At 40.1% G+C, this 25,128-nt stretch overlaps 3 protein-coding genes across 7 annotated transcripts in view; 1 reads left to right on the forward strand and 2 right to left on the reverse strand.

Annotated features, from left to right (window-relative positions):
• Positions 1–2,516, forward strand: part of ezrb (ezrin b) — a 30,306-nt gene extending 27,790 nt beyond the window's left edge. For both annotated transcript variants that reach the window (XM_056404933.1, XM_056404934.1), the window contains one exon: positions 880–2,516. In XM_056404933.1, coding sequence (XP_056260908.1) covers positions 880–1,044 — 165 coding nt within the window. In that variant the 3' untranslated portion in view covers positions 1,045–2,516. The remainder of the gene's footprint in view (positions 1–879) is intronic.
• Positions 2,218–13,233, reverse strand: sytl3 (synaptotagmin-like 3). Of its 3 annotated transcripts, none has more exons than XM_056404937.1 (13): positions 12,358–13,232; positions 11,739–11,954; positions 10,455–10,522; positions 9,939–9,990; positions 9,757–9,823; positions 9,591–9,663; positions 9,070–9,197; positions 8,512–8,634; positions 8,118–8,287; positions 7,909–8,005; positions 7,628–7,798; positions 7,004–7,079; positions 2,218–5,726 (listed from the first exon to the last, which is right to left on the reverse strand). In XM_056404937.1, the coding sequence occupies exons 1-13, from the start codon at positions 12,453–12,455 to the stop codon at positions 5,719–5,721; spliced, it is 1,347 nt and encodes a 448-aa protein (XP_056260912.1). In that variant the 5' UTR covers positions 12,456–13,232; the 3' UTR covers positions 2,218–5,718. The 3 variants fall into 3 exon arrangements, with proteins under 3 accessions (XP_056260912.1, XP_056260911.1, XP_056260910.1); XM_056404936.1 differs by lacking the exon at positions 2,218–5,726 and having other exon boundaries at positions 6,605–7,079; positions 12,358–12,616; positions 12,864–13,233; XM_056404935.1 differs by lacking the exon at positions 2,218–5,726 and having other exon boundaries at positions 6,605–7,079; positions 12,358–13,233.
• A 2,749-nt stretch (positions 13,234–15,982) lies between these two features.
• enpp1 (ectonucleotide pyrophosphatase/phosphodiesterase 1) overlaps positions 15,983–25,128 on the reverse strand; it is a 29,873-nt gene continuing 20,727 nt past the window's right edge. For both annotated transcript variants that reach the window (XM_056363319.1, XM_056363320.1), the window contains 9 exons: positions 24,711–24,798; positions 23,664–23,848; positions 23,228–23,267; positions 22,967–23,127; positions 21,223–21,358; positions 20,450–20,524; positions 19,049–19,181; positions 17,845–17,989; positions 15,983–17,677 (listed from right to left, as the gene is read on the reverse strand). In XM_056363319.1, coding sequence (XP_056219294.1) covers positions 17,525–17,677; positions 17,845–17,989; positions 19,049–19,181; positions 20,450–20,524; positions 21,223–21,358; positions 22,967–23,127; positions 23,228–23,267; positions 23,664–23,848; positions 24,711–24,798 — 1,116 coding nt within the window. In that variant the 3' untranslated portion in view covers positions 15,983–17,524. The remainder of the gene's footprint in view (positions 17,678–17,844; positions 17,990–19,048; positions 19,182–20,449; positions 20,525–21,222; positions 21,359–22,966; positions 23,128–23,227; positions 23,268–23,663; positions 23,849–24,710; positions 24,799–25,128) is intronic.

Below are 25,128 nucleotides of genomic sequence, written 5' to 3' on the forward strand. Positions count from 1 at the left end.
ATTAATTATCACAGGGCAGGTTGTCTTGCCTCAACTTTGATGTTTTCTGAACTTCCTGCCGTGGACCACTAATTCTTACCTTGACATAATCTTAGGATTTATGCAATTTATACCTGTATTCTTTTCATAAGTGGTGTAAATAATCTCTGCCCCTATGAAAAGTTGTACTATATTTACTTTACTTTCTTCCCAAAAATGGTGCAGAATTTGTTGAGCTCTTTGAGGTCGTACTCTCCGACAATAAAAAGGCCAGTTGGCTGAGAGAAAAAAAAAAAAAAAAAAGCTTTCAACAGATTTTAATTCAAAATCTCATTGAGCCCATACACTTAAGTTACTGCTTCTAAGTCAAACAGTGGTGAGCGTCACAACTAAAGCAGCAGCAAAAGCTTGAGCAGGGCTGTGGCTGAAATCGTTCCCTATTTACTATATAAAGCACCGTATTTACTTTCCACCATTTTATTTAAGTGTCTAAATTCTGACTGTGAAATTTATCCACCCTCAAAAATTCCTACGATGGAGTGAAAAAAGCAGTGACCACGGCATGTACTCTACTTTCTGCAAACAATCTCACATTTTAAAGATGTAAAAATGACAGCAGTTAATGATCACGCACAATGATAATGATTTACAAGTGTCCAAAATCTCAATTCACTCCTCACTTTAAAGTAAACTAGGGTAGGTAGCGTAGGGAGAAGTGATTTAAGCCCATGAGACACAGCGGAGGGACGTCACAGTGCCATGGCGGCGCTGCTGAAGGCTGCTTTTATGCTGGAATTGTAGAAGCAGCAGTGTTGTTGTTGGTGTTGTTTGTTCTCTCATCTCATGCTTCTCCTCCTCCTCCTCCTCCTCCTCCTCCTCCTCCTCCTCCTCTGCCCTCAGGCCTTGACCTCAGAGCTGGCTCAGGCGCGTGATGAATCCAAGAATACCCAGAACGACCTTCTTCATTGTGAGAACGTCCGGGCCGGCCGAGACAAATACAAAACCCTGCGACAGATCAGGCAGGGCAACACCAAGCAGAGGATCGACGAGTTCGAGGCCTTATAAGAAGCCCCCGGCCCTCGGCCATGTACCCTTTCTGAATGGTCACTACATCTCGCTCCTTGGCTGACACACATTGACACACACCTGACACACTCAAACGACTCACACACACTCACAAGTTGCAGACTTAACTGGAGCAGTATAAGCACGGCAGAAGCATCACTTACCCCTGTTATGGGTTTGTCTGGCAGGATGCAGGGCTTTGCGAATCCTTCGAAGAAAACTTAGTGCCAAACCCCCCTCCCCCTCTCTTCTTAGTGTTTCAGATCTTATTTGTGTATTTGATTGTGTAATCTGATCAATTCAGACCAAATCATTATTGTTTTTAACCAGAGGTCTGATGAAGTAGTGGGGCTAGCCAAATTTTATTATTATTTCATGATGTGCACATAGAATATATGTAATCAAAGCCTGGCTTCTTTTTGATGTCTGTCATTTGTTGTGTAGGAAGAAAAGGACAGTTTGTCGTTCATGGCAACCACTCAGAAAGGGGAAAACAGTATAGGCAGAAAAATGTATGTTTGTTTTTGTTTTCCATTATATTTGAACACTTCCATTTATGTTTAATACTGCTATACAGTAGTTTAAATCATGCCTAGTTAGATATTTATACTGTATATGGGACATTTAAAAAAAAAAAAAAAAGGGTATTTCATCTTGGTTTGTATATTTTTGCTATTTTGCTATCTACTAATGATAATGAAAACATTTAATATGTTTCAAAGGTTTTATATATTGACCAAAATAATAGCAGTCTTATGTTCCATATGTTTTCCTTTAGATCACTAAATTAAAGAGATTTAATTGTAAATTATTATTATTTTTTACTGTAGGAAATATCCAGCTGCATGCCATTCAATCAGTTAAGGAGATTGCTATCTATCTAGGTACTTTTGATTAGTTTTTTTAGTTTTTGTTTTGTTTTTTTTTTTGCCGTGCAGTTCACAGCATGCTGAGGAATGTCTTTATCTTCAGAGCACTGACTGGGACACTTAGGTTTAATATATTTTATTTCTGTCTGTTGTCATGTTGCTGTTGAGTTAGAGATGAGCACATTATGTGCGTTTTTATCCTCCCAAGTGGCCTTTCTCTCTGGCTGAGCCTCTGCAGGGTGCAGTCCCAGACAGTTGGTCTTTACTTCTTAGCCAAGGTGCATAGTCACAAAAAATATGGATGTAACTTTGAAAAACCTTTTTTTTTTTTTCTTTTCTTTTTTTTAGTGTTAGACCTCCACTGAGGTTATATGAGGGTTGAGGTGAACGTTACAAAGCATTTTCATTTCGCAGCTTGGTCACAAAGGACTGACCCAGACAGTTAAACACCAACATCTCAATCTCCTCTCTCTGGACATGGACTAGAGTAGCATCTACTTACACTGTAATGGAAACACACAGCTCTGCTGGCCTTTGTATATGAACAGGATTTTATAATGAGGTGTTCATCATATTGGCAATAAAAAAAAATCTATGATTACACATCATTGTGTATTTTATGTGTTCACAACAACCAGTTATGTAGACATCTCTGTCCACTTTGATTTTGATTTAGTTTTTATGGTTTGGGTTAGGCGCCTTAGTGTGCAATAACTATGTTTGCTCTTATTCAATGTCATCGCCATGCTGGTGACGTGGCTCTAAGGATGGTGATGTCAGCCTTGAACCTAATATCTCAACAGCTATTGGATGGATCGACATGAACTTCAGTGTCACACGTTCTCGTTCCCCTCAGGATGAACTGAAAATTTCAACTTCTCCAATATGAAAAGCATTTGTGTAGTATTTATGACTTGCTGTATATTGTATTTAGTAATAATTAGCGAATGCTAACATGCTAAATAAAGGCGATAACAATAGCTACATAAAGATGTTAACATTGTGGAGCGCTCTGGTGTCCAAATGGTTACAGCCATAAAACCGCAATGTCAATGATTCGATTCTGGCCGTGGACCTTTCTTGCATGTCATACTCCTTCTCCCACCCAGTGTTTCCTGTCTTCTTCTTCACTGATGTCCATCACATAAGGGCAAACATGCCAAAAAAAAAAAGGCCTCATAAAGCTGCTGCAGACTTGTTGAGTGAGCTATTCAACATTCAGTACAACTTTCTGATAAGGCAGCATTTATTAAGGACTTGTAAGCTCTAATTAATGCTTTAATACTGAAAATCAATTTATAAAATAGCTTATTGATATTTATAACTATCGATAAATGATGGTTGTTGTAGAACCTTTTATTGATTTACCATTTACATGTAACTGACTGACTGTTCCTAATGGATTATTACAAATCGATAAACCCATTATTCTTTAATAATGGTTTAATAAAATGTACAAGTGCATACAAGATGACAGAAAGTGAGAAACACTGTCCCCTTTGTTGATGACTTACTAAGATTTATAAATGCAAACCTGATGTCTTGGAGTCTCCCTAATGAATTTGAGCGCTAGCAAAGTGCTATGCTGTAGGTGGATTTTCCCCAACCTGGCAACCAAAAAGTTGCTCAATTATGACAAAGATGACGTTAATAAAGCCATTATTAACAGCTATTAAAGCCTCTGTAAATAATGCCTTATGATGAAGGTGGTACCCACCAATCATATATCAAGTCTGGGTATCCACATACTTATGACCATGTGGTGAATTTGAGAAGATGGACGTTCCGGACCTGAGGAATCTGAATGTTAAAGTGATTCAGTTTGACAAAGAAATGAATTAAAAACAAATTTCTTTACAAATGAACGTAGCCTGTGTTACTGCATGACTCAGTTTATAAAAAATACTCTCACGTGCCATGTGTAACATACACTGAATTAATCATGACCAACTGACTGTTATTATAATAAATAAAAAATAAAATAGACGATTAAAGTTGACTTGCGGAGTCTGTCAATGGGCAGAGACGTACAGTGTCGTCACGTTCTCCTGACGATGACTTTCGTCAGAACGGGCACGCGGACGGACGCTTGTCAGTCGGGTCAGTCGTTTGCAACACCGGTTACCATGGAGACCGTGGAGAAGAGCGGGTTAACACAGAATTCCAGGTCAGTGACATCACTGTTCCTTCCACAGGAACATTTTTTTCTTCTTCTTCATGGAGCTGTGAAACCATAGACTGAGCATGTCTTTCACACGCTGCTCGGACGGAGACAAGAAAGGCTTCATTGTACAGGAGGAAACGCTGGATGGCTCATTCACTGATATAACTCCAACCACTTCCTGTGACAGGCGGGCGTGGCTCCAAATTTCATTTATTAGAAACATGACCTAAGTGTCTTTCTCGATAATTTTATTTGCATGGATGTTTAGCTCCTTGACTCCTCTGATAGAACATCACATTAAAGAGGAAATGGAGTTGAAAGATGCCTGGAAGGCAGCAAAATAGTCTGTATTCTGAGTTTAAAACCGAACACAACACAAAAATGTAGTTGAAAGAAGATAACGGGAGTTAAGTGTTTATTAAAATATTTCTTAGCAATTATAATTTCTGCTATGAAGCACTCATAACTGGTGTATGAAAAGTTAATAAATGATTCACATATCTGTAATTATATTTAAAGGAACAGTTCAATATTCTGGGAAATAAGCTTATTCCCTTTCTTGTAGAGAATTAGATGACCTCTGATTTATTCTAACATGAAATAAAAGAAATAAATTAACAAAAAGAAAAATAATATATACATATAGGCCTGTGTTTATATTGGGCCCATAAAACTTTGGCTCCCCAATGACAACAACTTGCTGACCTCTGCTGTACAGCCTGCAGCTGGTTAGCTAAGCTTAGCATGAAGAAGAGATCAAATAAATAGGTGTACTACCCACAATGTCAAACTATTCCTTTAATAATATATGGTTATACACAATCTTACACTGTTTTATAAAACATTTGATCTATAACAGCTTATACACCTAAAATAATCATTCACAGGTAGGGTTAAATCTGTGGAGCTTGAAGGTTCATGACCAAGGATGTACATGTATTGTGAAAGGTGTTGCTTGAAGTACACAACTCTATATGAATGAATGCTGCTCCATTACTGCTGGTTGTAAATAAAAAAACTGTTTGCTATCACATTTGTTGTGTTGATTTTATAATGTGATGACATGTCAGTGTTACAGCTATTCCTGCAAGTGGCAAAAAAAAAAAAAAAAAAATCAATTTATATAAGTTAAACAAAAACTCCAGGTCCACTTATTATTGGATAGAATTTTTTATAAATAAATACTTTATTGATAAATATGAGTAAAATTTACAAATAAAATAAATAGATACATAACAATTCATGTTCCTAAAAAATACAAATCATTCATAAACTACTACAAGTGCTTCACAGTTGCAGCTGTAATTGTTGACTAATACATTGCTAATCACCTAAAATTATACCTGTTTACACATAAGTTATAGTGTGATATAAAACATTAATTAATTGTTTATTTACTGCTTATGAATGTGAAAGAGCTGAGTTACCAGAGAATTAGAGAGGAAGGAAATCTTGGATGTTACCGGGGTCTATTAGAGCCCCTCCCAGGTGTCCCTCACAGAGGCAGGAGGGGCTTTGTCCCCAAGGCTCCAGGTTCAGAGAGACATCCTAGAGACTCTGTCAAACAGCAGCTGGCGAGACGCCTGGTCTCACCCTCAGAAATGGGCGTCGTCTGGACAGGCTCTCTGCCTACTCCCAGAGTCAGACACCTAAACAACACACACACACACACAAATAGCTATATAAACACACCCTCAAGCCTTCTAAACACTTCCACTCTTTAATGCATTCTCAAGCACACACCAGAACACACATAACACACCTCTGCCGACACTGAAATGCACAGACAAAGAGACACACAAGGCCACAATGAGGTGTATTTACACTCTGACGCAGGTGCTCTGACTAGTGTTTGCATTAATGGGAAGGTGTTTGGCACCTTTGATAAGGACAGTTAGTCGATCATTGCCATGTAGCCCAGTGTTCACCTCTGGCTGTCATGCAAGTGTCCAAAAGAGACGTTCTCCTGACCTCTAGTGCTGTAGTTAAAGAACCAAGAGTTGATGCTGCAGAAACACGGCGCGAGTTTTATTCCTTTTAAACACTGTTTTCAAGTCATGTCGTGTAAAAGCATCGTTTATACTATGGATGTTTATTTATTGACTTTTTATCTGTAAAGCTCATTTTATGTTTTTTGAAAAGCGTTGAGGAGTTGAACAGCAACTCTCGAATTGTTGGTTATCACATGCAGAACATCTGTAGCACATTGAACCACATGATAGCCACACCAGAATATACGTTATAATCTCCTATATTGGTGTGTTTAGGAGTCTCTCTTAATGCAACTATTGAACACTAGAAACTACACTATACTTCTTGTTTATAAGACAAAAAATATCAGCTGTGGAATTCTTCTTGAGTGAATTCTTATTGTTTTTCATATGTAATATGACATTGGTGGAGGGTGGAAACTTTGCAACTGAAGTTTAATCAAGTTCATTTGTAAAGCCTAATATCAGATATAATGGGCCACAAGACACGGCATCAGGGGATCCAAACCCTCTCTGAAAAACACATTAAAAAGTAGTTTTTTGTGATATTTATGTTTTATTTCAGATTAAAGATTTAATGCTTCGCATGATTTGAGAAAGTAAGGGTCAAAATAAATAAATAGATAAATAAATAACAACAACAACAACAACAACAAAAAAGTAAGCTAAACACAAGGCTGTCGCGGTTTCTCTCTAAAAGCTGACATTATGTGATGTTTTTGTGCTTATCAACAACTGCACAGTTCTCCATTTGCAAGATTTGGTGAAAACCTGGAGATGATCAGCAACATTTTCACCGTGTTGAAATGGAGAGAAGTTCTTAAGTTCTTAATTGAATTAAATAACAGTACAATAGGTTTATCTAATCTGGCAAACAGTCAGATGCATCTCTTTTTCTTGTAGACATTTAAGGGAGCTGAGCCGCGGGCGCTCACCCTGGCTGATGGAGCTGCGCTTGACCGGCAGTTCTCCTCTGTCCTGCTCCATAGCGCCTCCGTCTGGACTCTCAGCCTGCGTGACACACAAATTGAAGAAAGAGGAAAAATGATAAGACAACTTCCATATTAATGTTTTTAATGTTCACATTTAATGATTAATACATTACACCATGAAACCCTTTGAATAATGAATGTGAATAATTCATTATAGACAAAATATATAATCATGAAATAATCTAATATATTTCTAAAACTGCTAAAATTATTAGGGATTGAAAGAAAATTTAAAGAAAAACATCCAGCGTTATTATTTTCTTAATCTTGACTTGATGATAGCGCTGGAGGAAAGGTCAGAGGTCATAATGACACGTCATCTGGGGAACAAACTCCTGTACAGATGTTCATGGCAATCCATCCAGAAGCTGTAGAGATATCTTAATGTGGACTGGACCAACAGATGAACACTGCCATCTGTAGAGCCATGCTGCTAGCATGGCTAAAATATAATCTGATCCTACGGTTAGGCCCATTCGTATCAATATTTATTACATGGTATAATGTAAGAACTTTTAACTTTTCTCTTCATCTGTATAATAAGACAGTGTAATACTCTGGTTTTACCTTTGGACACAGTGGGTACCAGTTAAAGCACTGGGAGGCTTCACTCTCAAATCTCCAGCCATCCAGTGGAATTAGGATCTCACCGAGAAACACCTTCCTTCTCAGGGTCCCTGAATGCCACACAGAGGCCTGCAGTCTCTTTCCAAACAGCAGGTGCCGCTCTATTTGATACTGTAAAAAAAAAAATATTGACAGAGAAATATATATAATTTGGCCAAGTCAAATATGATACAACACCAAACTATCAGAATAGCTGAGTAAATGCATCTGTGTCTTTTTACCTTCAAAAGCTCATTATAAACCGGATCAGTCGTGTTTCTCTTCACGGCCGTCTTCATTTTGCCGCTCTTTTCCGGCAGCACATAGAGTTTGACATATCTACACACAGAGAGATAACACATACAGGATGCGGAGGTTTAGATAAAGTATCACACATTAAAATGACGTCATACTGTATGTGATTCCCCCTTGCTGTATTTATTATCCTTACGGGTGACACTTCCTCTTCTTGGCGTCTCCATAAGCGAGATTTCTGCAGCCGCCGACCGTGATCTCCAGACAGGAGGTTCTGGTGTTGTAGGCCAGAGCCAGCTCCAGCTCTCCGGCTATGTTGACGATGTCAAAGAAGCCGTACTCTGTGCTGATGCTGCTGTTACTGCCCTGAGGGAGCAAAATACAGGCTGCAGCTTAATATTTTATGTTTAAACAGAAAGAAAGACACAAAAATGACAGACTTCAATTCAGTTAAAGTAGTAAAGAACGTACAGAAGAAAGGGAGTTTATATACGAGCTAGGACGCTGAAATGATCACAATCTGACATTTCAACCACAGGATGTTGCTTGGGGATTTTTTTCTCTCTCTCTCATCGTCAGCTTGTACTCACTCTCTTTCCTCCAGAATACTCAGAACTGAAGGAAGTTTCTTCTTCTGCCCCGGTGGAGGAGCCTTCCTGGTCGCTGTCTTTGTTTTTCTTGAACAGGTTTGGAAGACTTGGGACTTTGAAGAGCTGCAAAAAGAAGAGGCATCGTTTTCTTTACTGTACTTTAACACACCACAACCATGGAAGCTATCACAGGGGATTCAGGCTGATAAACAATACGAACTATGTTATCACTTTGCCAGGAGCTGTAATTTGTGGTGCAAAAAAAAAAAAAAATCACAGACTTTGAGACTTTAAGTTGTCATTCCTTCTAACCACCAGCAGGGATCACTAAAAAGTCTTAGATTACTTTAATGGCCCTCGTGTAGAAAAGTCCACATAAACCCGGTTTAAACAAGTGTGCAGGGACAAAGAAGCAGCCTCTGTGTGTCTGTTGCTAATGGCTGGACTTATATAAGTTTTATTTCCTGTTTTGTACATGAGGCTGAAATTAATCTTCCTTCACTTGAGATGGTGAGGGGGGGGAGACCCTGTGTTCTTACGGCACCGTAGCTGACTTACATGGGATGCTTTGCTGATGTCGGTGTCAGACAGGCTCTTTTGGGTGCTGTAGATGAAGTGCGACCTTTTGCGGCCGTTGTCAACTTTCAGCAGGTCTCCTCGCACATCGTTTTGAGAAGTTGAAATCTCTGTGTGGAGAAAAGAGTCACAGAAATCTCAGAAGAGAAAAAAAAAACCCCCAAGTCATGCATGTCATTGCATTATCAAAAACAACTTCTGCTGATGCTAGCACTTTTATGAGGTAAGACGTTAAAGGGGTTTTTTAGGGTTTTTTATGAGATAAGAGGGTTTTTATTTATTTATTTATTGCCTCATGTTATTTTCAGGCAAGTTTCCTTTGTGGTCACTACTTTGCATGTATTCAGCTCATTGAGAGAGATCAGATTGTGATAATGATATAATCCAGAGGAAGTGATATTACTCACACATGTTCACACTGCTTGTCGTGTTAAATGTTGCACTACTTAGAAAATAATTCCTCTTAAATGTTGACCACTACTGACTGTTTCCTGACAACTTACTTTTGATGTGACTCGTGAATGAAACCATTAGATCCTCCATTGATTTGGTAAAAGGTTTCGTGTTTTTCAAATCCTGCAGAACAAAACACAAAATCATTTAAACTCACTTCTATACATTTTTACACTTTTACCATAAAATAATGCTGGAATTATGTCGGCACTTTACCCCAGATCTGCTCAGAAACTGATGATCCAAATGGGGCGGAGGAGTCGGTGGCACAACTGATATGTGACTGTGAAAATATAAGGACAAAAACATTTTACTTTATGGTTCATCTTCAAGTATTGAATTTAATGAATCAGATCAGCTCCACACACTTGATATCAACACGTAAAGATGCATCATACCTCAGCACATTGCAGGTCTTTAATAGCTTCTCCCCAACTGTTTCATATTTGTCTGTAAAGAAGAGAAATCAAATGAATGACACATGGAAGTACATGTGTGAAAGCCACATGAGCAGGGTGGAGTCCAGTGTGTCAGGATGATTGATATCACCATGGGTAAGTTGACGACAAGAGCAGATATCTTTGTGTGTGTGTGTGTGTGTGTGTGGGTGTATATAAATATTATGTGGCCAAATATTTAAATGTAAAAACATTTAAATATCCTTATTGGTCACAGACCTCCACACATATGATTAAATATTGCCACTGTGTGTCTGATACTTTACCACAGAGTAAAATGGTCACAGTGAATAATTCAGTAACTTAAACAAACATAACTTGGATCATCCATATTTTATTATTCAATGTTTTTTTTATAACTGGATAATATCAAGGGAATATTAATAATAAATAACAGTCAATATAAACAAAACAAGTCAATTGTGAATACATGCAGTGCACATGTTGTAAACACACCTGTGGTGACCGGAAATTTCCTTGCCTTCTCCTCTAAGAACCACTCCCCAGACCTGATCTTCACCTCCCTGTGAAGAGGAGAGACACTGTGCTGAGCAGACAGGAATGACTAGATAATCACATCGTCACAATGCATATCCTTCTTCAGTTGACAGTTGACAGAAATGATCTTTCTCACACTTCAGAGAGTAGTTAAGTCAGAGTAAATCCAGAGGCTTAAAGTGTCGCTGGTAGTAACTGTTAACCTTGTCGATTGCCACAGACCACAAACTGTAGCACTAAAATAGATAGCGAGCACTGATCATGACCTGACCACATCTTCGTCCACATAATCTCTTCTTGAGAACCCATTTTGACTTAAGTTTTATTTCCTATTAAAGATATCTTAAGTCTTATTTGAGAGGGGTAACTCGTGTATTATGTATATGAAACCTGCACTAACTGATTTTTGGCAAATCGTGTGCATGTTGTAAACACAACATTGACATGTCATCACCTTTTTTGTGTTGACATGATGAATTTGTAAGGAAACAGCTGTATATTTCCACATCCAGCAGTTACAGAAAGACATTAGTTTTCATTTGGAGTCATGTTTCTGGACTTTTGATGATGAATGTAAGTTTAACTCTGTTTTTGGTCTCCACCAACTCCTGAAAGAAATGCCAGACGCTCCACTCGTCACTAACTGTGTCTGTTTGCTGCTTGGCGCTGAGCAGACACAGGGGGTTTTGAGAGCTTTTTCACTAGAAACATACGCATGCATACAACATAATATGTGCAGATCACAGTTTCCCAAAGCCAAAGTCAAGTCCTCAAATTTTAAAGCTGGAGCCAAAGATTTTTTTTTCCAGATCAGCTTGATCAATTGTTGCAGCTCTGGGTGAACGTGAACCAAAACAGTGGCGCTGCAGATTCCTGCCCTTTCACATTGTTTTAAATTTGTCATTTAATATTTTGTTATGATAGAAAAAAAAAAATTCATGCAAAGCAGCTTTAAAAAAGTTTTTTTTAAAGTAAAAATGTAAAATTTAAAGGGGCAAATCAAGAGTTGACAGAAATGATCTCATTCAAATTTTCAAAGAGAAAGAAATCCAGAAACCGATCTTCAAGAGTGAGAAGCAACAGTTACAGTACAGGAAGTTGTTGGTAGTAACTGTCGCCCACATCTCTCGCTCCTCAGACACATACACTCTACAGTCATTTTGTGCTTTGACCGGAGCACCACTGACTCAAACCCTTCAGCTGTCTTTGCATTAAGCAGGTGGTTTAGCATCTTTCCTGTACCTGTAGGCGTGGCAGACCGTGCACTTCCAGTCAGCTGTTCCCACACCTACTCGGCACCTGCTGCAGATCCGGTGGCTGCAGCCGCGGCAGACTGCGCCCGAGTTCCAGAACTTTCCCAGAGGCCTCTGGCAGCGGGCGCAGGTCCGCTCGCCGTACTGCCGGGAGTAACTCTTGGCACCTCTCCTTCGAAGCTCCTGGAGCTCGAACTTCATCCTCCTGAGAAGAGACAAGGGGCACCTTTAGTCTTACAAAGAAAAACTTCTCCTCCGTCACTACTGGCGTGTGAAGCTCAAACTATACTTAGGCTGTACCACAAATAGAATATACTGCAGCCCACAGAAGCAACTAAACTAGTTTAGTTTTTTAACTTTTGCAAGTCAGCAGACTTATTTAAATGTTCTTCACACAGCTAAAAATATTAGACACCAAACTAACATAGGTTTCGGTTACAGGAAAAAGCATATTTTTCTGGCAATATGACCACCTCTAGTTTACATTGTCTGCTGCTTTGTTAGGATCACTGAGGGCAGGTAGTTCAGCCTCCTCTCAGCATCATTGAGAGGGATTCCCAGAAGTAAATTTGTCACAGCACATATGAAAGTGATGTAAAATGACTCACCTGATCCTGTCCTCCTCGATGATACGCAGCTGCTTGTCTCTCCGAAGAACCTCCAGCACTCTTTCTCTCTCCAGAGCTTGAAGTAAATTTAAATCCATCTTTTGTCTCTGATCGTGTGTTGCTCTCACTGCCTTTCTTCTCTCTGTCTGTTCTCTCTGCTTCACTGTCTCCTTTTTGTTCCTGTCTCCTCCTTCTCTCCTCCCTGAACCCTCCCCCTTACTGGACCCAGCTTCAGACCTCCTCTTCTGGTCTTCTGGCGCTGAAAGAGTGAAAGATAGAAAACATTACTCTACGTGCTGCTACAGCAAGATCCCCTCTTCTGATTGTGATGTCCTCTGAGTCTCCAGCTGCGTCAGAGCAGGATGTAGACCTCCTGAGCAGATATACATCTAGTGGTAGTGTTTCCACTTGGATGATGAAACCTCACTCTACCCCAGTAGCCCCGTAAATGTCCTCTTCTAATATATTTCTCTCTAAAGGCAAGTGAGGAGTTACAAATCTGCTACCTGATGACGCAGGAGGTTAGTCAGACAGAGCAGCACAGGATCTGGTGACACCTGAAACAAAGACACAGTTTCGTTTGAGCAATATTTTAAGCTCTGTCGCCACAGCTTTTCTCACACTACCAATATGTCGTCATCTTCCTCTCCTGTCTGTCTCTGGGTTTTTTCCTCAGTAACCAGCCCCTTCTCCTGAATCAAACACCACCACTTCCTCAGCTGCAGTAAGAGCAGTGATGCTTCACTGATGGCAGAGCTGCAAAACAAACCAAATGCCAACCCTTGCATTATTGATGGCTAACGTGTGTCTGTGTTCTAGTTTCTTTTCCCCCCCTTTTTTTTTTTGAAGGTCAGTAGACATATTTCTAACTAAGTCTATTCATTTATTAATAAATCTTATTCAACTGAATAAAAATGCATCGTTAGCAGAGGAAGCTCATCATTCTGTCAAAAAGAGGAGTAGAAGTCTGTTTTATAAAATGCAAATACCATACAGACTGAAATGCTTTTTATTTTATTATCAGGAATAGTTCAACAATTTGGGAAATTAGCTCAATCCAGTGGTTCCCAACCCAGGGGCCGGGGCGCGCTGGTGGTCCGCGAAGTTTGGACAATGTTGGTGACAAGATGAAATCATGAAAAAAAATTAAAATCCATAAAAGGTTTTCACGTTTTAAAATGAAATGATCTTTAAAAACATTAAAAAATTATGTTGAAAAACTCTGTGATAAGCCAATGGTGGGATGCCAATGATGCTGACCACATTGTATATTTGCGCACTAGATTATTACATCCATGGCAAAAAAATGGAGCATCAAAATGGAAAGCTGGTTACAACAGGAAGAATTCAAAGGAAAGAGTAAAGATAAAGACGGTGAATACACAAGTTATCTCCCCCATCAAAAAGAAAAAGAAAAAAGTGAGCTTCTTCTGCTTTCACTTTCATCCTGAATGTTTGACTGTTATCAATGAAATAAAAAAGTGCTCTGCGAACGCATTATTTGGTCTTCGCATTATTACGGGGTCGGATGTGGGCCGCCTACATTTTTGAGATTTTCAAGTTGATCATGAGTTGGAAAAGGTTGGGAACTCCAGTTACGTCTGTCATTGTCCATCAGTCTCTGTTCTCCATCCTCTGGTCTCTTGTGCATTCATGAAGCAGTTTCATGAGTTGCTGATAGACTTTGTTACCATTAGACATTAGCTTGCTTTATTTCCCTCCTGATAGCAGCCTTGATGCTAAGCACAATCTTACACACGCACATGAGAGTGATGTCGATCTTCTCATCTTACTCTTCAGGAAACAAATCAACGTATTTCCGCTAACCGTTAAACTTTTCTTTTCAGTTCTTATTCAATTTATAAGTAGATCCCATTTATAAATAGTGCACATGTTAATCTGCATCAATCATTTCCCTCCTCAGTATTAGACAAATGAAGCACTGGGAGTAGAGAGGAACTGGCCTGTTGAATAGCTGAATGCCAGCCTGTGGTGGGAGATAAGAGCCTGTTCTTGTCACTATCCACAGCTGCCAGGAGGCCGGAGAACACAATCAGCTGCAATTAGGCCTCATGGCTCACAGAGGGACACAGCTGTTATCTGTCGTCTGCTGACGTGCACCATGCCTGAGGGGATTCTTGTGAATGTCAATGAGGCGAGATGGTGCCAGAGAAAGGTTGTGATGTAAGGGGCATTTCTTCGTGCTTGTCTGGGATTTGATGCATCATTTTAATGACTCACATCCCTCAAGTCAGGTTGACAGTTTGATAGGAGGCTGATCATCATTTCAGCAATGCAAGCCCAGTCATTTCATACTTACCTCTACTATGCAAAGGACCATAATGATTCAGGCTGTCCGTGGTTTAGTGGCGAGGGTGAGTTCACATCCGAGAAGAGAATGTGGGAAACCATATCAGCCCACTACAGCAGTGACAGAAAAGGACACCTGACTGATTAAACTAGGACCCAAATATGGCATCTGAATGGCGTGTGAAAGACCAAAACCATCACTCAATGTTTCCCACCCAGAGCAGAGCTTCCTGGAAGACCTGTGTGAATGACTGCGCACCGCGGGTCAGCTGAGACCGATCACCACAGGCAGATTTAAACTAAAAACCCAAGTCATGGCCACATGCGCTCTCTCACGCACACACCACAGACTCTGACATGGAAGCTGAACCTGACAAGGTTATGCAAACCCTGCTATGAGCTGAAAGTCTCCCAGAATTCTTTGCAGGAATTTATCTGCACTGCGTTGGTTTCCATGTAGTTTTAAGCAGCGTGAAAATCTTTACAGTAACTCTGCAATTTCATGTCAGTCAAAAAGAAGCTCAGTAAAGTTAGGAAATATAAGGAAACTCACTTGTGACGAACAGTATATGCGTTTCACTTTCACTATAGAGACACCGGCTTCCAAACATTCATACAAATGCAAAAGAAAATAAGTTGCACTTGAGACACATGAATCAAACCTGAAGTTATGAATATAATCATATTTTCTTCCACATGTACAGATTTATAAATATAAATGCTCTTGTCATGTTACACAACAATGCAGAATGTCAATACACCTGATACAGCCAGCACAATGTTTGCAGGCAAGTAAGGAGAAAAGGAAATTTCCACTCATACAGTGCATTCACTTTAAAAGAAATCACAGGATTTCTCACTTCTCACACAAAAACAGAGCTGTAATTACAAAGAACATTTTACTCAACTCCCCTCATTCGTTGCTACATCTCAACCGCAATGTCTGAATAATAATGTGACAATCGAGCCCATCTTACATCAGCGCCGAAACAGAGAACAAGCTCTGGTTTGAGACATGAGAAATAGGTCACTGCAAACATAAAGAGGTGCAGAGCGAACAAACTGCAAGGGCTTACCTTCAGGCTCACTGCACCGCCGGTTTGGTCAGCCAGAGGAAGTCGCTGCTGCATTTACTGAAGAGAACATTAAGAGCTCAGTTTCCTTCCTCGTGCGTTCACACATACAGTTGCAGTCTGGAGACGGCTAAGAGTGCGACTGCTGATTGGTTATAACTCATGTTTTGCTCCGCTGTAAGTGTGAAGAGAGTGTGTGTTTGCAAACAAAGAATTGCAAAGAACTGAAGCCACGCAGTCAGTATAGAAGAGATTTTATATGAAATTGTGTATTTGTCCATAGCTACCACTTCTGACAGTACTGGAAAAAAATATATAACATAATGGAAATACCTAAATCTGAGTTTTTCATTTTGCACAAATTATTTGCAAACAGCTGCTGTGAAGTGGCAAATCAAAGACTGAACAAAGAGTGTGTTGATCCCACAAATAATAACCACAAACACACATTCACACACACAGTCACGGACAGATTACTGAACAGGCCTCGCTGGGCGCAGACAACCTCTCTCCATCTCTCAGCTCTCATCTCTACAACTACACACTAACGTTCAGAACCTGAGAGTTCTGCTTCACCTGCAGAACAAAGAAGAGAGCGACTACAAAACGACCACAAAGAGACACAAACCACCACAGAGGCAAAATGACAACAAAGAGGCACAAAAGCAGTAAAAAAAAAAAAAAAGACACAAACAGCCATGGAGAGATAGAAAAAAACGACTTCAAAGTATCCACAAAAAGTTGTAAAACCACCACAAAGACACACACACACACACACACACACACACACACACACACACACACACACACACACACACACACACACACACACACACACACACACACACACACACACACACACACACACACACACACAAAAAGATGTGAAATGACAGTCATTTTGTGTCTCTTTCAGTCTGGGTGTTTAGCTCCTGTGTAGGAGAGGTGGCGGTGGGGGTTTTACATGTCTGTGCCCAAGGGCAAACTAATAATCACATAATCGGTCCATACATACGTGCACACACACACACACACAACTGAATAATTATCTCTTATTAAATGTCATTAACCAAAAATTTACACAATACTAAGAACAACATTGGTGCTGTGTAAAGGAAATACAATAACAACAATCAACATTTGGCAGGTGAAAACTTCTAAATAATTCCTTATTGAGAAGCAAAACTTATTATTTTCTTTCTTAAATTGTCATTGGGTGTGTGTCCTGCAGCTGCAGTCAGTTGTCCAGATGTGTGGCAGGATTCCCTCAATAAAAAATACCCCCCCCCCCCAACGAAAAAAACAGCAGACGTAGATGTTTCCAGATCGTCACAGTGTTTCCTGAAATAAAAGAATCTGTGGTATAAATACTTCTTCCTTCGATAAATGCTTCCTTTTCCCTTTTTTGTTTTAGTCCCATGTGAGGAAAGTCATTCAGCGGATGTGACGTTGTCTTTGGTTCGAAGCCTCATTTATAAAAACACCCTCTGACTTTTCTCTGTACAGTCGTCTTTAAAAACACGATCAAAAACAAATGCATGGCTTTCACACAATGAATAATTGTAAAATTGGAATCAGATAAATTACACTTTTTTTTTCTTTCTAAAAAATGGATGGACGTTGGGATTAATATGGTCTGAAAACAGGAAATGTTTATAGGTGAGGCACCTGTTAAACCCGCTGAGAGCAGGTAAACTGTGTGTCCACATAGACAGAGACCTGCTGTGCAGACCAATAGGGCTTCCTTTGGAAATTTAAACTTTACTTTGATAATGTCTCTGATTTTACGCGGTGTGTAGAAACGTCTTGAGCTGTAGCGTCTCTTCCACCGATAACCTGTCGTGGTAGAAGCTCAGTCCGGTCAGGAGCTCGATGTCTCGGACACGGGCGGAGTGAAAATGTAGCCACTCCTCCACCCACGTCAAGTCCGACCCAGTCTGAAGAGAGATAAAAAGAGGGGAAGAGGAGGAGGAATGAAGAGAAAAGGAAATCTATTAACGGGTGATCTTTTTCAAATCTTATCAGGTCTAATCATTATTTCCACTGTGGGATTTGTCAGTGGGTTTCCACAGAAGTAGAGTGACGTGGTTGTGGTGTTACTCACAGCACAGCTCTCTGTGTGGTCAGGTCTGTGGGGCAGGATGAAGGACTTTGCCTGTAGCGGTCCCTGGCAGTTGACGGGGCTGAAGGTCGAGTTGCCACAGCTGGTTAAGATCACGAAGAAATGTGTCGGGACGGGAGCCTCATTCCTGGGGAGACCGGAGATCACAGCTCTCATTTTAACTTGTGATGCGTGCAGAAAAAAAACAACCCAAATACTTTCATTTATAAAACCTAAGCTGATGGAAGATTGGTCAAAACTGCAGGTTTGCTGGTTATTTTAAAACTGCTGAAAATGTGGTTTCAAATGATATTTTTAAGTATTTTTTGCTACAATCAAAGCTTAAGTAAAAAACAAAAACAAACCCTTAGCCACAATGAGATCTTTCAGTCCCACCCACTCAAACAACAGAGTGGAATTCAGACGAAACAAAAATTACAGAGACGTTTCAAGTGAAACAACTAAAACTGCTCCAACTTTGGCAGAAAACAGTTTGTTCGTGTAGGAACTGGCTGTTTAAAGTAAGAAGCTGATTGAGGAAACACATTCAGGGCCGTTAAGGTAGCAGTGTTGAGAGGGTAAACGCAGCATAAATACTAATGTAATGTTCCAGGATAATTCATCATAAGAGCGAATATTTCTGGAAAGTTTACTGAGCTCATGACACAAAGCTAAATAGAGTAATTTGTAAAAAAAAATCCTCCATTTCCAAATGTGTACATGTGTATGTGTCTGGTCTACTTGATGTCATCACAAGCTCTGAGATTTAAGTATTTACATCTGCAGGAATTCGTGGGAAACTGAAACCTGTTTCATTATCAACCACAATTTACTCAAGACAGATGACTTAAGATTCCTCTTTCTTCTCTAACCCTTACATCATGTCAAAGTGTTTTTCAACCAAGACAGCAGATTCTGAGCTGCATTTCCAAAATAAATGTTAACTTATATTACTGATTGATTATAATAAATAGCAAATATTCACTGTCCTTCGCTTCTGAAAAGTGAGAATGAGCGAATTTTCTTTACACGTGATACTAAACTGAACATCTTCGACTTTCGGATAGTTTGTTTAATAGAACCATCTGATACGACGCTCATTTGTCATAAGAATTATCATTACTAAATCAATATATATCCAGTTCATTGATAAATATAGCTAATTGTTGGCTGCACCTCTAATTGACTGATTGATTGACTCATTTACCCTGAGATTGGTTTGAATGCATCAACGTTTCCGTCAAAGTCTTCATCAAATATCGGCCCGCTCATGACGTTGACTCCGTTCAGCTGTTGTGAGTACGTTGGAAGCAGGACATCATGGACATGGGTCCAAACATCTGCGGTTAGAAAGAATACACACAAAAAAACATGTTACTACTTCACCAATATACACAACTGATAATAATATGCATCTGATTACATGTAGAAATAAAAGGAAAATATATTTTAATGTGGACATGATCCCTGCAGAAAGGGTCATACACAGTGTATAAGAAGTGATGTGCCACCAGGGGGCAGCATCTGTTAGCTGATTTATATTTAGGTTTCCAACAGATACACTCTACAGTATTTAGAGGAGGTGTTTCTTCCAGTGGTAGCTCATACAAGTGAGAAAGAGTTTCCATCTACAGCATGTGTGGCCCCAGTGGAAACACAGCCAAAGCTGTGTCGGCTAAACTCCTTAATGAATCAACCCCCCCCAACACAATCAACAAGTTTCAACAAATGCATGGCTCAGTCATGCAGCTGTGTAGGCCACGGCATTTTCACGTCATGTTGAGCCACACATACTTTCACAAATGACACAGGTGATTTTGTAATGGTGCGTAGTATGTGCAGGTACAGACATAATCCTCAAAGGATTTAAGGCAGAATTAAGCAACATTTGTATGAGCAAAAGCACAAAAATCAAGGGAGGGAACCAACAGTTCAATTCGTATGCAACCGTGACCATTTAAAACACAGAGATTTCATGTGGTATCTAATCGACTGTGTTGTTTCGAGCACAGTTTGGTGAGACGGCTCCGTCACTTTGAAAACTAAACCACCTTTAAGCTGAATCTTATTGTGAAGGAAACTGCGGCGTCTGCAGCAGGATGGCAGCGGGATTAACTCTGGAAAACATCCCCTGACTAAACCTTTAATTGTACTTTACAGAAAGCGCTCAACTAAATTAAAGTACAGTAGTCCCATATAATCACAGCGGTTAGATCTTTGGACTCCTGTTATGTATATTTAAGAACCAATTGGGTTAAAAATATAGCCTGTTTTTAGGAAATCAGCTTTGAAAAGTATAATATTGAGCAATAAAAATTGGCTCACGAGAGCAGGCGAACCACAATACCTGCTCTCGGAAAACTTGAGTGTTTAACAATTTCACAAAACAGCGTGGCGTCATGTCTAGTTGGGACCCAGAGTAACCTTTTCAGGTCACTAGTTAATTCAATTGTTCAGCTCAAAAGCTCTTTCATCCAGCTGGCAGATGAACCCCTTCTGACAGATCTGGGATTTTATTTTAACTCATTCATCACCAGGACTCACATTTCCAGCTTTGGATGCAGCCAGAAAAACCAGCAGCCAATAAATATTTGAAAGACTGACCCACCTTTAAATGCGGGGAACATTGGTGCCATATTGCTCGTGATTAAAGAGTCAGTCTCAGGTCCGTCGACAGTCAGATCTGTAAAAAAATGAGAGATGAGAACGTGTCAGCTACTTAAAACACTTATGGCATGTTGCAAAAATCTGATGTTTACGGTGAAAATAAGGAATAACGTGTTACTGGCTAAAGCTTAACATGGTCGATTCAAAATCTGCTTATTATTTTTTGGACTAATCAATTAACTATTTTGTCTAAAAAAATTTCAGAAATATTGAAAAATGTCTGTCACATTTTATACTTTAAATAGAATTAGTTTCATGGTGATTGACTAACCAGTTTTATATATATATATATATATATATATATATATATATATATATATAATAATTGGTGCTCTAAGGTCATTGAACTGCACAATTCACACTTGAAGTGACAATCAAGAAAAAATGTCTAATTTTGGTGAGTGTGACTTTAACACAGTTGTAGGGGAGCTTTTACTTCTCACTTTTACTCTGTCACTTCCTCATGCGGAGCCACCTGTGACCACAATTTATTTAGAAATACAGTGAATAAATAGTGTCTCAATTAAGGGGGGGTGGGAGATTTTCTCTGTTGCAGCCCTACAGCACGGGGGCATTTTTTACATGAGAATGTGGCTCTGAAAACACGTCAACTTGAATTCAACACCCAGCTGGGGACGAAGAGCTGTGACCCCCACTACCACACATGTACACACGGGGACACACACACATACACACACACACACACACACTCACTGGGGGGATGCAGCAGGCCATAGGACAGATCGGAGTTGTTTCTATAGCGAAGACACAGCTGGCTGGCGGCCGGTGGGATGCGGACGTCAGCACGAACACACGCCTCCAACTCTGGGCTCAGAGGTCGGGCTCCGGTCTGAGAGAGAGGATCAGTCAGTGGTGGACAGTGTGGAGTGGGACTTCAGGCCAACTCTCTGGGAGTTGTGTAAGATCGCTTGGCTTGATTTGGCTTCGCCTGTGTTTGTGGGTCAGCAAGGGCATCGTATTCTCTGTCTGAAGATCTCTCTAACAACAATAGTCTCATCTCACTCCCCTCATAAAAGAAAATGTAACATTTTGGGGAATAAATGTGATACTTTTGAATTCAGTAACACTAAGGATGTAATTTGGTTCCAATTACAGGGAAAAATGTAATGTAATGTTTCAGAGAAGACAGTGTCCAATAGAGAGAAAAGGTGAAACATCTGGAAAAACCTAATTCAAAATCCCAATGATATGTTTAACAAAGCTAAAGTTTTCCCTGCCGCTGAATGTGTGTTCTCTCCAGGAGCAGGTGGCGGTGACTTGACAAGAGCTTTGGCCATTATTATGTTTACAAGACAAGAGGTTTTAACACGCCCTCTGAGCAGCACTACCTCTTCGGGGCAGATTGGAGGCTACAGTGAGTCGCTATCGTCAAGTGACGACACGAACCGCGGCTAGTTGGTTAGCGTGTTAACTTCAGTAGAACAAAAGACGTGACACAGACAAGATGTAACATTGGCGTTGCTTTCCATTGGCAGCTCTTGGTGAGTAAAAGAATGAAGTTTGATTAGTGAGCAACGTTGTGACTAAGTTTACGACTGGTAAGTTAACAGCTGTTAATGCTATTGCTGGAAATTTAGAAGTAGCTCCTTTCAGGAACAACATTGTACTTGAGCCCTAACATTCACAGACACAGCAGGACAGACAGGACTGAATGATGTAGAGGTTTCTCTGAAGAAATTATTTCTTGGGCTTAAACGAAGATTTTCTTTCAGGGACAGTAATTATTACTAATTTATATACAAATTCTCTTTCCAGGAATCTTACTGAAAAATATTGAATAAAAGTTGATAAAAGTTAAAAAAATGTTCTGTCCCTGATTACAGGCAGATAAAATGCAGCATTTAAAGCTATGCATATTTCCAACATCCTGAACAAGACTAGAAAACACAAGCTTGTTCTGAAGGCAGATGAGCAGCACGGCCTCACGCCTTTCATTGATGAACTGATTTTGTAGCAGGCAGAGATGTAGAGATGTTAACTTTGACAAGCTGTGACATGGAAGTTATCTGTTGGTGTGCAAGTGAGATGAGCAGAACACTGTATGTTATAAAACAAAACACAATGTAAACCATAGTTCTTTCAAGCCAAAGTGAATACAGTACAAACCATATTTAGCTTGTACTGTATTTGAATAGAGCTTGAATGAAAATAAATCTACATCCTCACTTGCTCTATCATTCTGACAGTAAAGCATAACAGTGTAAGCTCTCCTGGGAATGCATCACTCTGCCTGAGGTCATGATTTACACTAAAGTTCAACCACGTAATGAGAAAGACATGAGCCGAAAGGATGAGTAACAGCTGTTTAGAGAAAGGTTTCAGATCCTAAACAGCCTCTTACAATCGACTGCCAAACCCCAACCACTGAAGAAATATAGCCTGGAAAACAGGCTATGTTTAGAGATAGAAGACAGCTCCGAGCAGCGGACTCACTCACCAGAGGCTGGATGGTGTACGACACCCAGAGGGGCATGAGGCGGTCTTTGCTGTATCCGTTGAGGTAGTCAGAGTGGTGCAGGAGACAAAAGTTGGCGCCTGCTTGGACGACCAGAGGGGTGCCGAAAGGATGGTGGAGGCGACGTAAGCTGACTTTAGCACCTAAAGGGGAAATGTATCACACAAAAGAACGTCACACATAAGGGAAAAAAAAAAAAATATTATAAATGCAAAACAAACAAAAAAAAAAAAAGATACTGACTGGAGCTGGTCGTTATGAGACGTCTGTACATATCTGCCTCCTGAAAAGAAACACACACTAAAGTTTTAGGCAGTTACACACAGTACACACAGCCCCTGATGTCTTTCTTCAAAGGTTAATACAATGTTACTTCTTATTCACGAGAGATGTTGCTCTGCAGACTTCAGATGTTGACTTTGGGTGATGAGGTTGCAGGTACAGTTTCCTTCTGATGACTCTTCATGGCAATCCATTCAAAAATTGTTGAGACATTTAAACTCCGCAAACCACAAGTGTTAATCTCTTGAAGTCTCAGGGGAATTACCAAAGTTATTAGAGCTCATCCAGTGGGCAGCGAGAATGTCTACACCACAAAAGGTGGTGGACTGATCAACTGACACTGACATCCCTAGGTCCCTAAACAAACACATGACCTCAATAGCTTGTTAGCACATACCGCTGCCTTGCTTTGGGACGTACAGGTGCACTGCAGGTCGTCAGTGGGGACGGGGTCACTGGCCTCACAGGGGGTTTCATGGGAGAGCTGCGCGGGGTGAACTGGAGGGTGGACTGGATGCTGCAGGAGGTGGTTCAGACTGCCGTGAGTCCCGTTGTTTGGAGCAGGACGGATACCGAGGAGATCTGGAGGAAGAAGAGAGATTAAAAAAAAAGAGGGCATAAATTTCAGAAACTATGAGGGACGGTAGAACAACCTGTCTTACAACGTTTTACAACCTTTCATTGTAGATTTCTGGCAGTTACATCACTGTTTTATTCACTGGCCTCATCACACAGATACAGAGGTGCAGTTGGGAAAAAGGGAAGGAACAGGCTCTTCTGGTGGGCTTTATATCAAGTGTCTTGAAATCCTTTAAGAATCTTTGAGGCGAGCACTCACTCATTTCCTTCTTACGTTTTTCTTTTTTAGTAAATCATTAGTGACAGTTCACTGCACACACACAACACACACACACAGATGTTTCGGCACCCACCTTGCGCAGCGTGTGTGAGTGTGTGTGTGTGTGTGTGCACATGTCCAAGTGTGGACTGTAGACTGGATTGTGTGTGATCTCCCCGTACATTTGAATTTATACTATTGAGCCATAACACCTGAACAAATTATGTGGAAGTAAAAATATGACCAATGATCTATGCAAGTGTGTTGTGTACAGTTTTCTGTGACCTGCTGTACGCACTGTAGTTGTGTGCAGGTGTAAGTCGTAACATGCTGATGCTTATTTTGCGAGTTTCAATGCAGTTTACTTTTCTTAAATCTGGTTGATATGGCGACCATTTTTTGCTGCAGGCACCAAAGGGAAATTTAGTGCAGTTCTGTTCAGCTTTCATGACTGAGAGGAAGACGATGACTAAAACTAGAATTGTGAACAGCAGTAGATCTGTTGCTATACACCGTTTTCTGTGTTGCTGGAAAAAAACAAACAGTTTAATTAAACATTTCAGTTTCAACTAGAGTCAGAGTCAACTAATACTCAAAGCAACTTACCACACATGACGTTATAAAGTTCAATGTTTTCAAAAGGCGGCACAACAGTTTTGTTTTTAAATCCTGGACCATAGCCGATGAAGATTGCCTGGGAAAATCAAATACAAATTAATATACTGACACTCATTCGTGTTTCTGGAGTATTCAAACAACATTGCGCAACTTGAAACCTTCATTTAAACTGTAAATAACAAGACGTCAAACACTCAATACCACGATTAGGCCATGTGTAAATATTTGAAGTGAACTAAAGCAGTAAAATGACCCCACGTAACCTTGAAGTTAAGGATTGATATTCTGGGAAAAGTCACTGGTTAGGTGGGACCTGGAGGTATTTGCAGGTGTGTAAACTGTCTATTTCAAGCACACTTTGCCTTTCTCCTCTGCTGTGTGTAAAGCAGGCTGATAGCAGTTTACT

The sequence above is a fragment of the Seriola aureovittata genome, chromosome 19 (genome assembly GCF_021018895.1).
Source record: "Seriola aureovittata isolate HTS-2021-v1 ecotype China chromosome 19, ASM2101889v1, whole genome shotgun sequence".
In the NCBI taxonomy this organism is placed as follows: domain Eukaryota; kingdom Metazoa; phylum Chordata; class Actinopteri; order Carangiformes; family Carangidae; genus Seriola; species Seriola aureovittata.

What these genes read in the sequence shown, in the direction of transcription:
- sytl3 (XM_056404936.1), bottom strand. Translation starts at nt 12,455, where the DNA reads ATGGATTTAAATTTACTTCAAGCTCTGGAGAGAGAAAGAGTGCTGGAG. An exon ending in ACGGTCTGCCACGCCTACAG is followed by an intron (nt 10,523 to 11,738) that starts GTACAGGAAAGA and finishes TCCTCTTCACAG; the next exon opens with GGAGGTGAAGATCAGGTCTG. An exon ending in ACATCAGCAAAGCATCCCAT is followed by an intron (nt 8,635 to 9,069) that starts GTAAGTCAGCTA and finishes TTCTTTTTGCAG; the next exon opens with CTCTTCAAAGTCCCAAGTCT.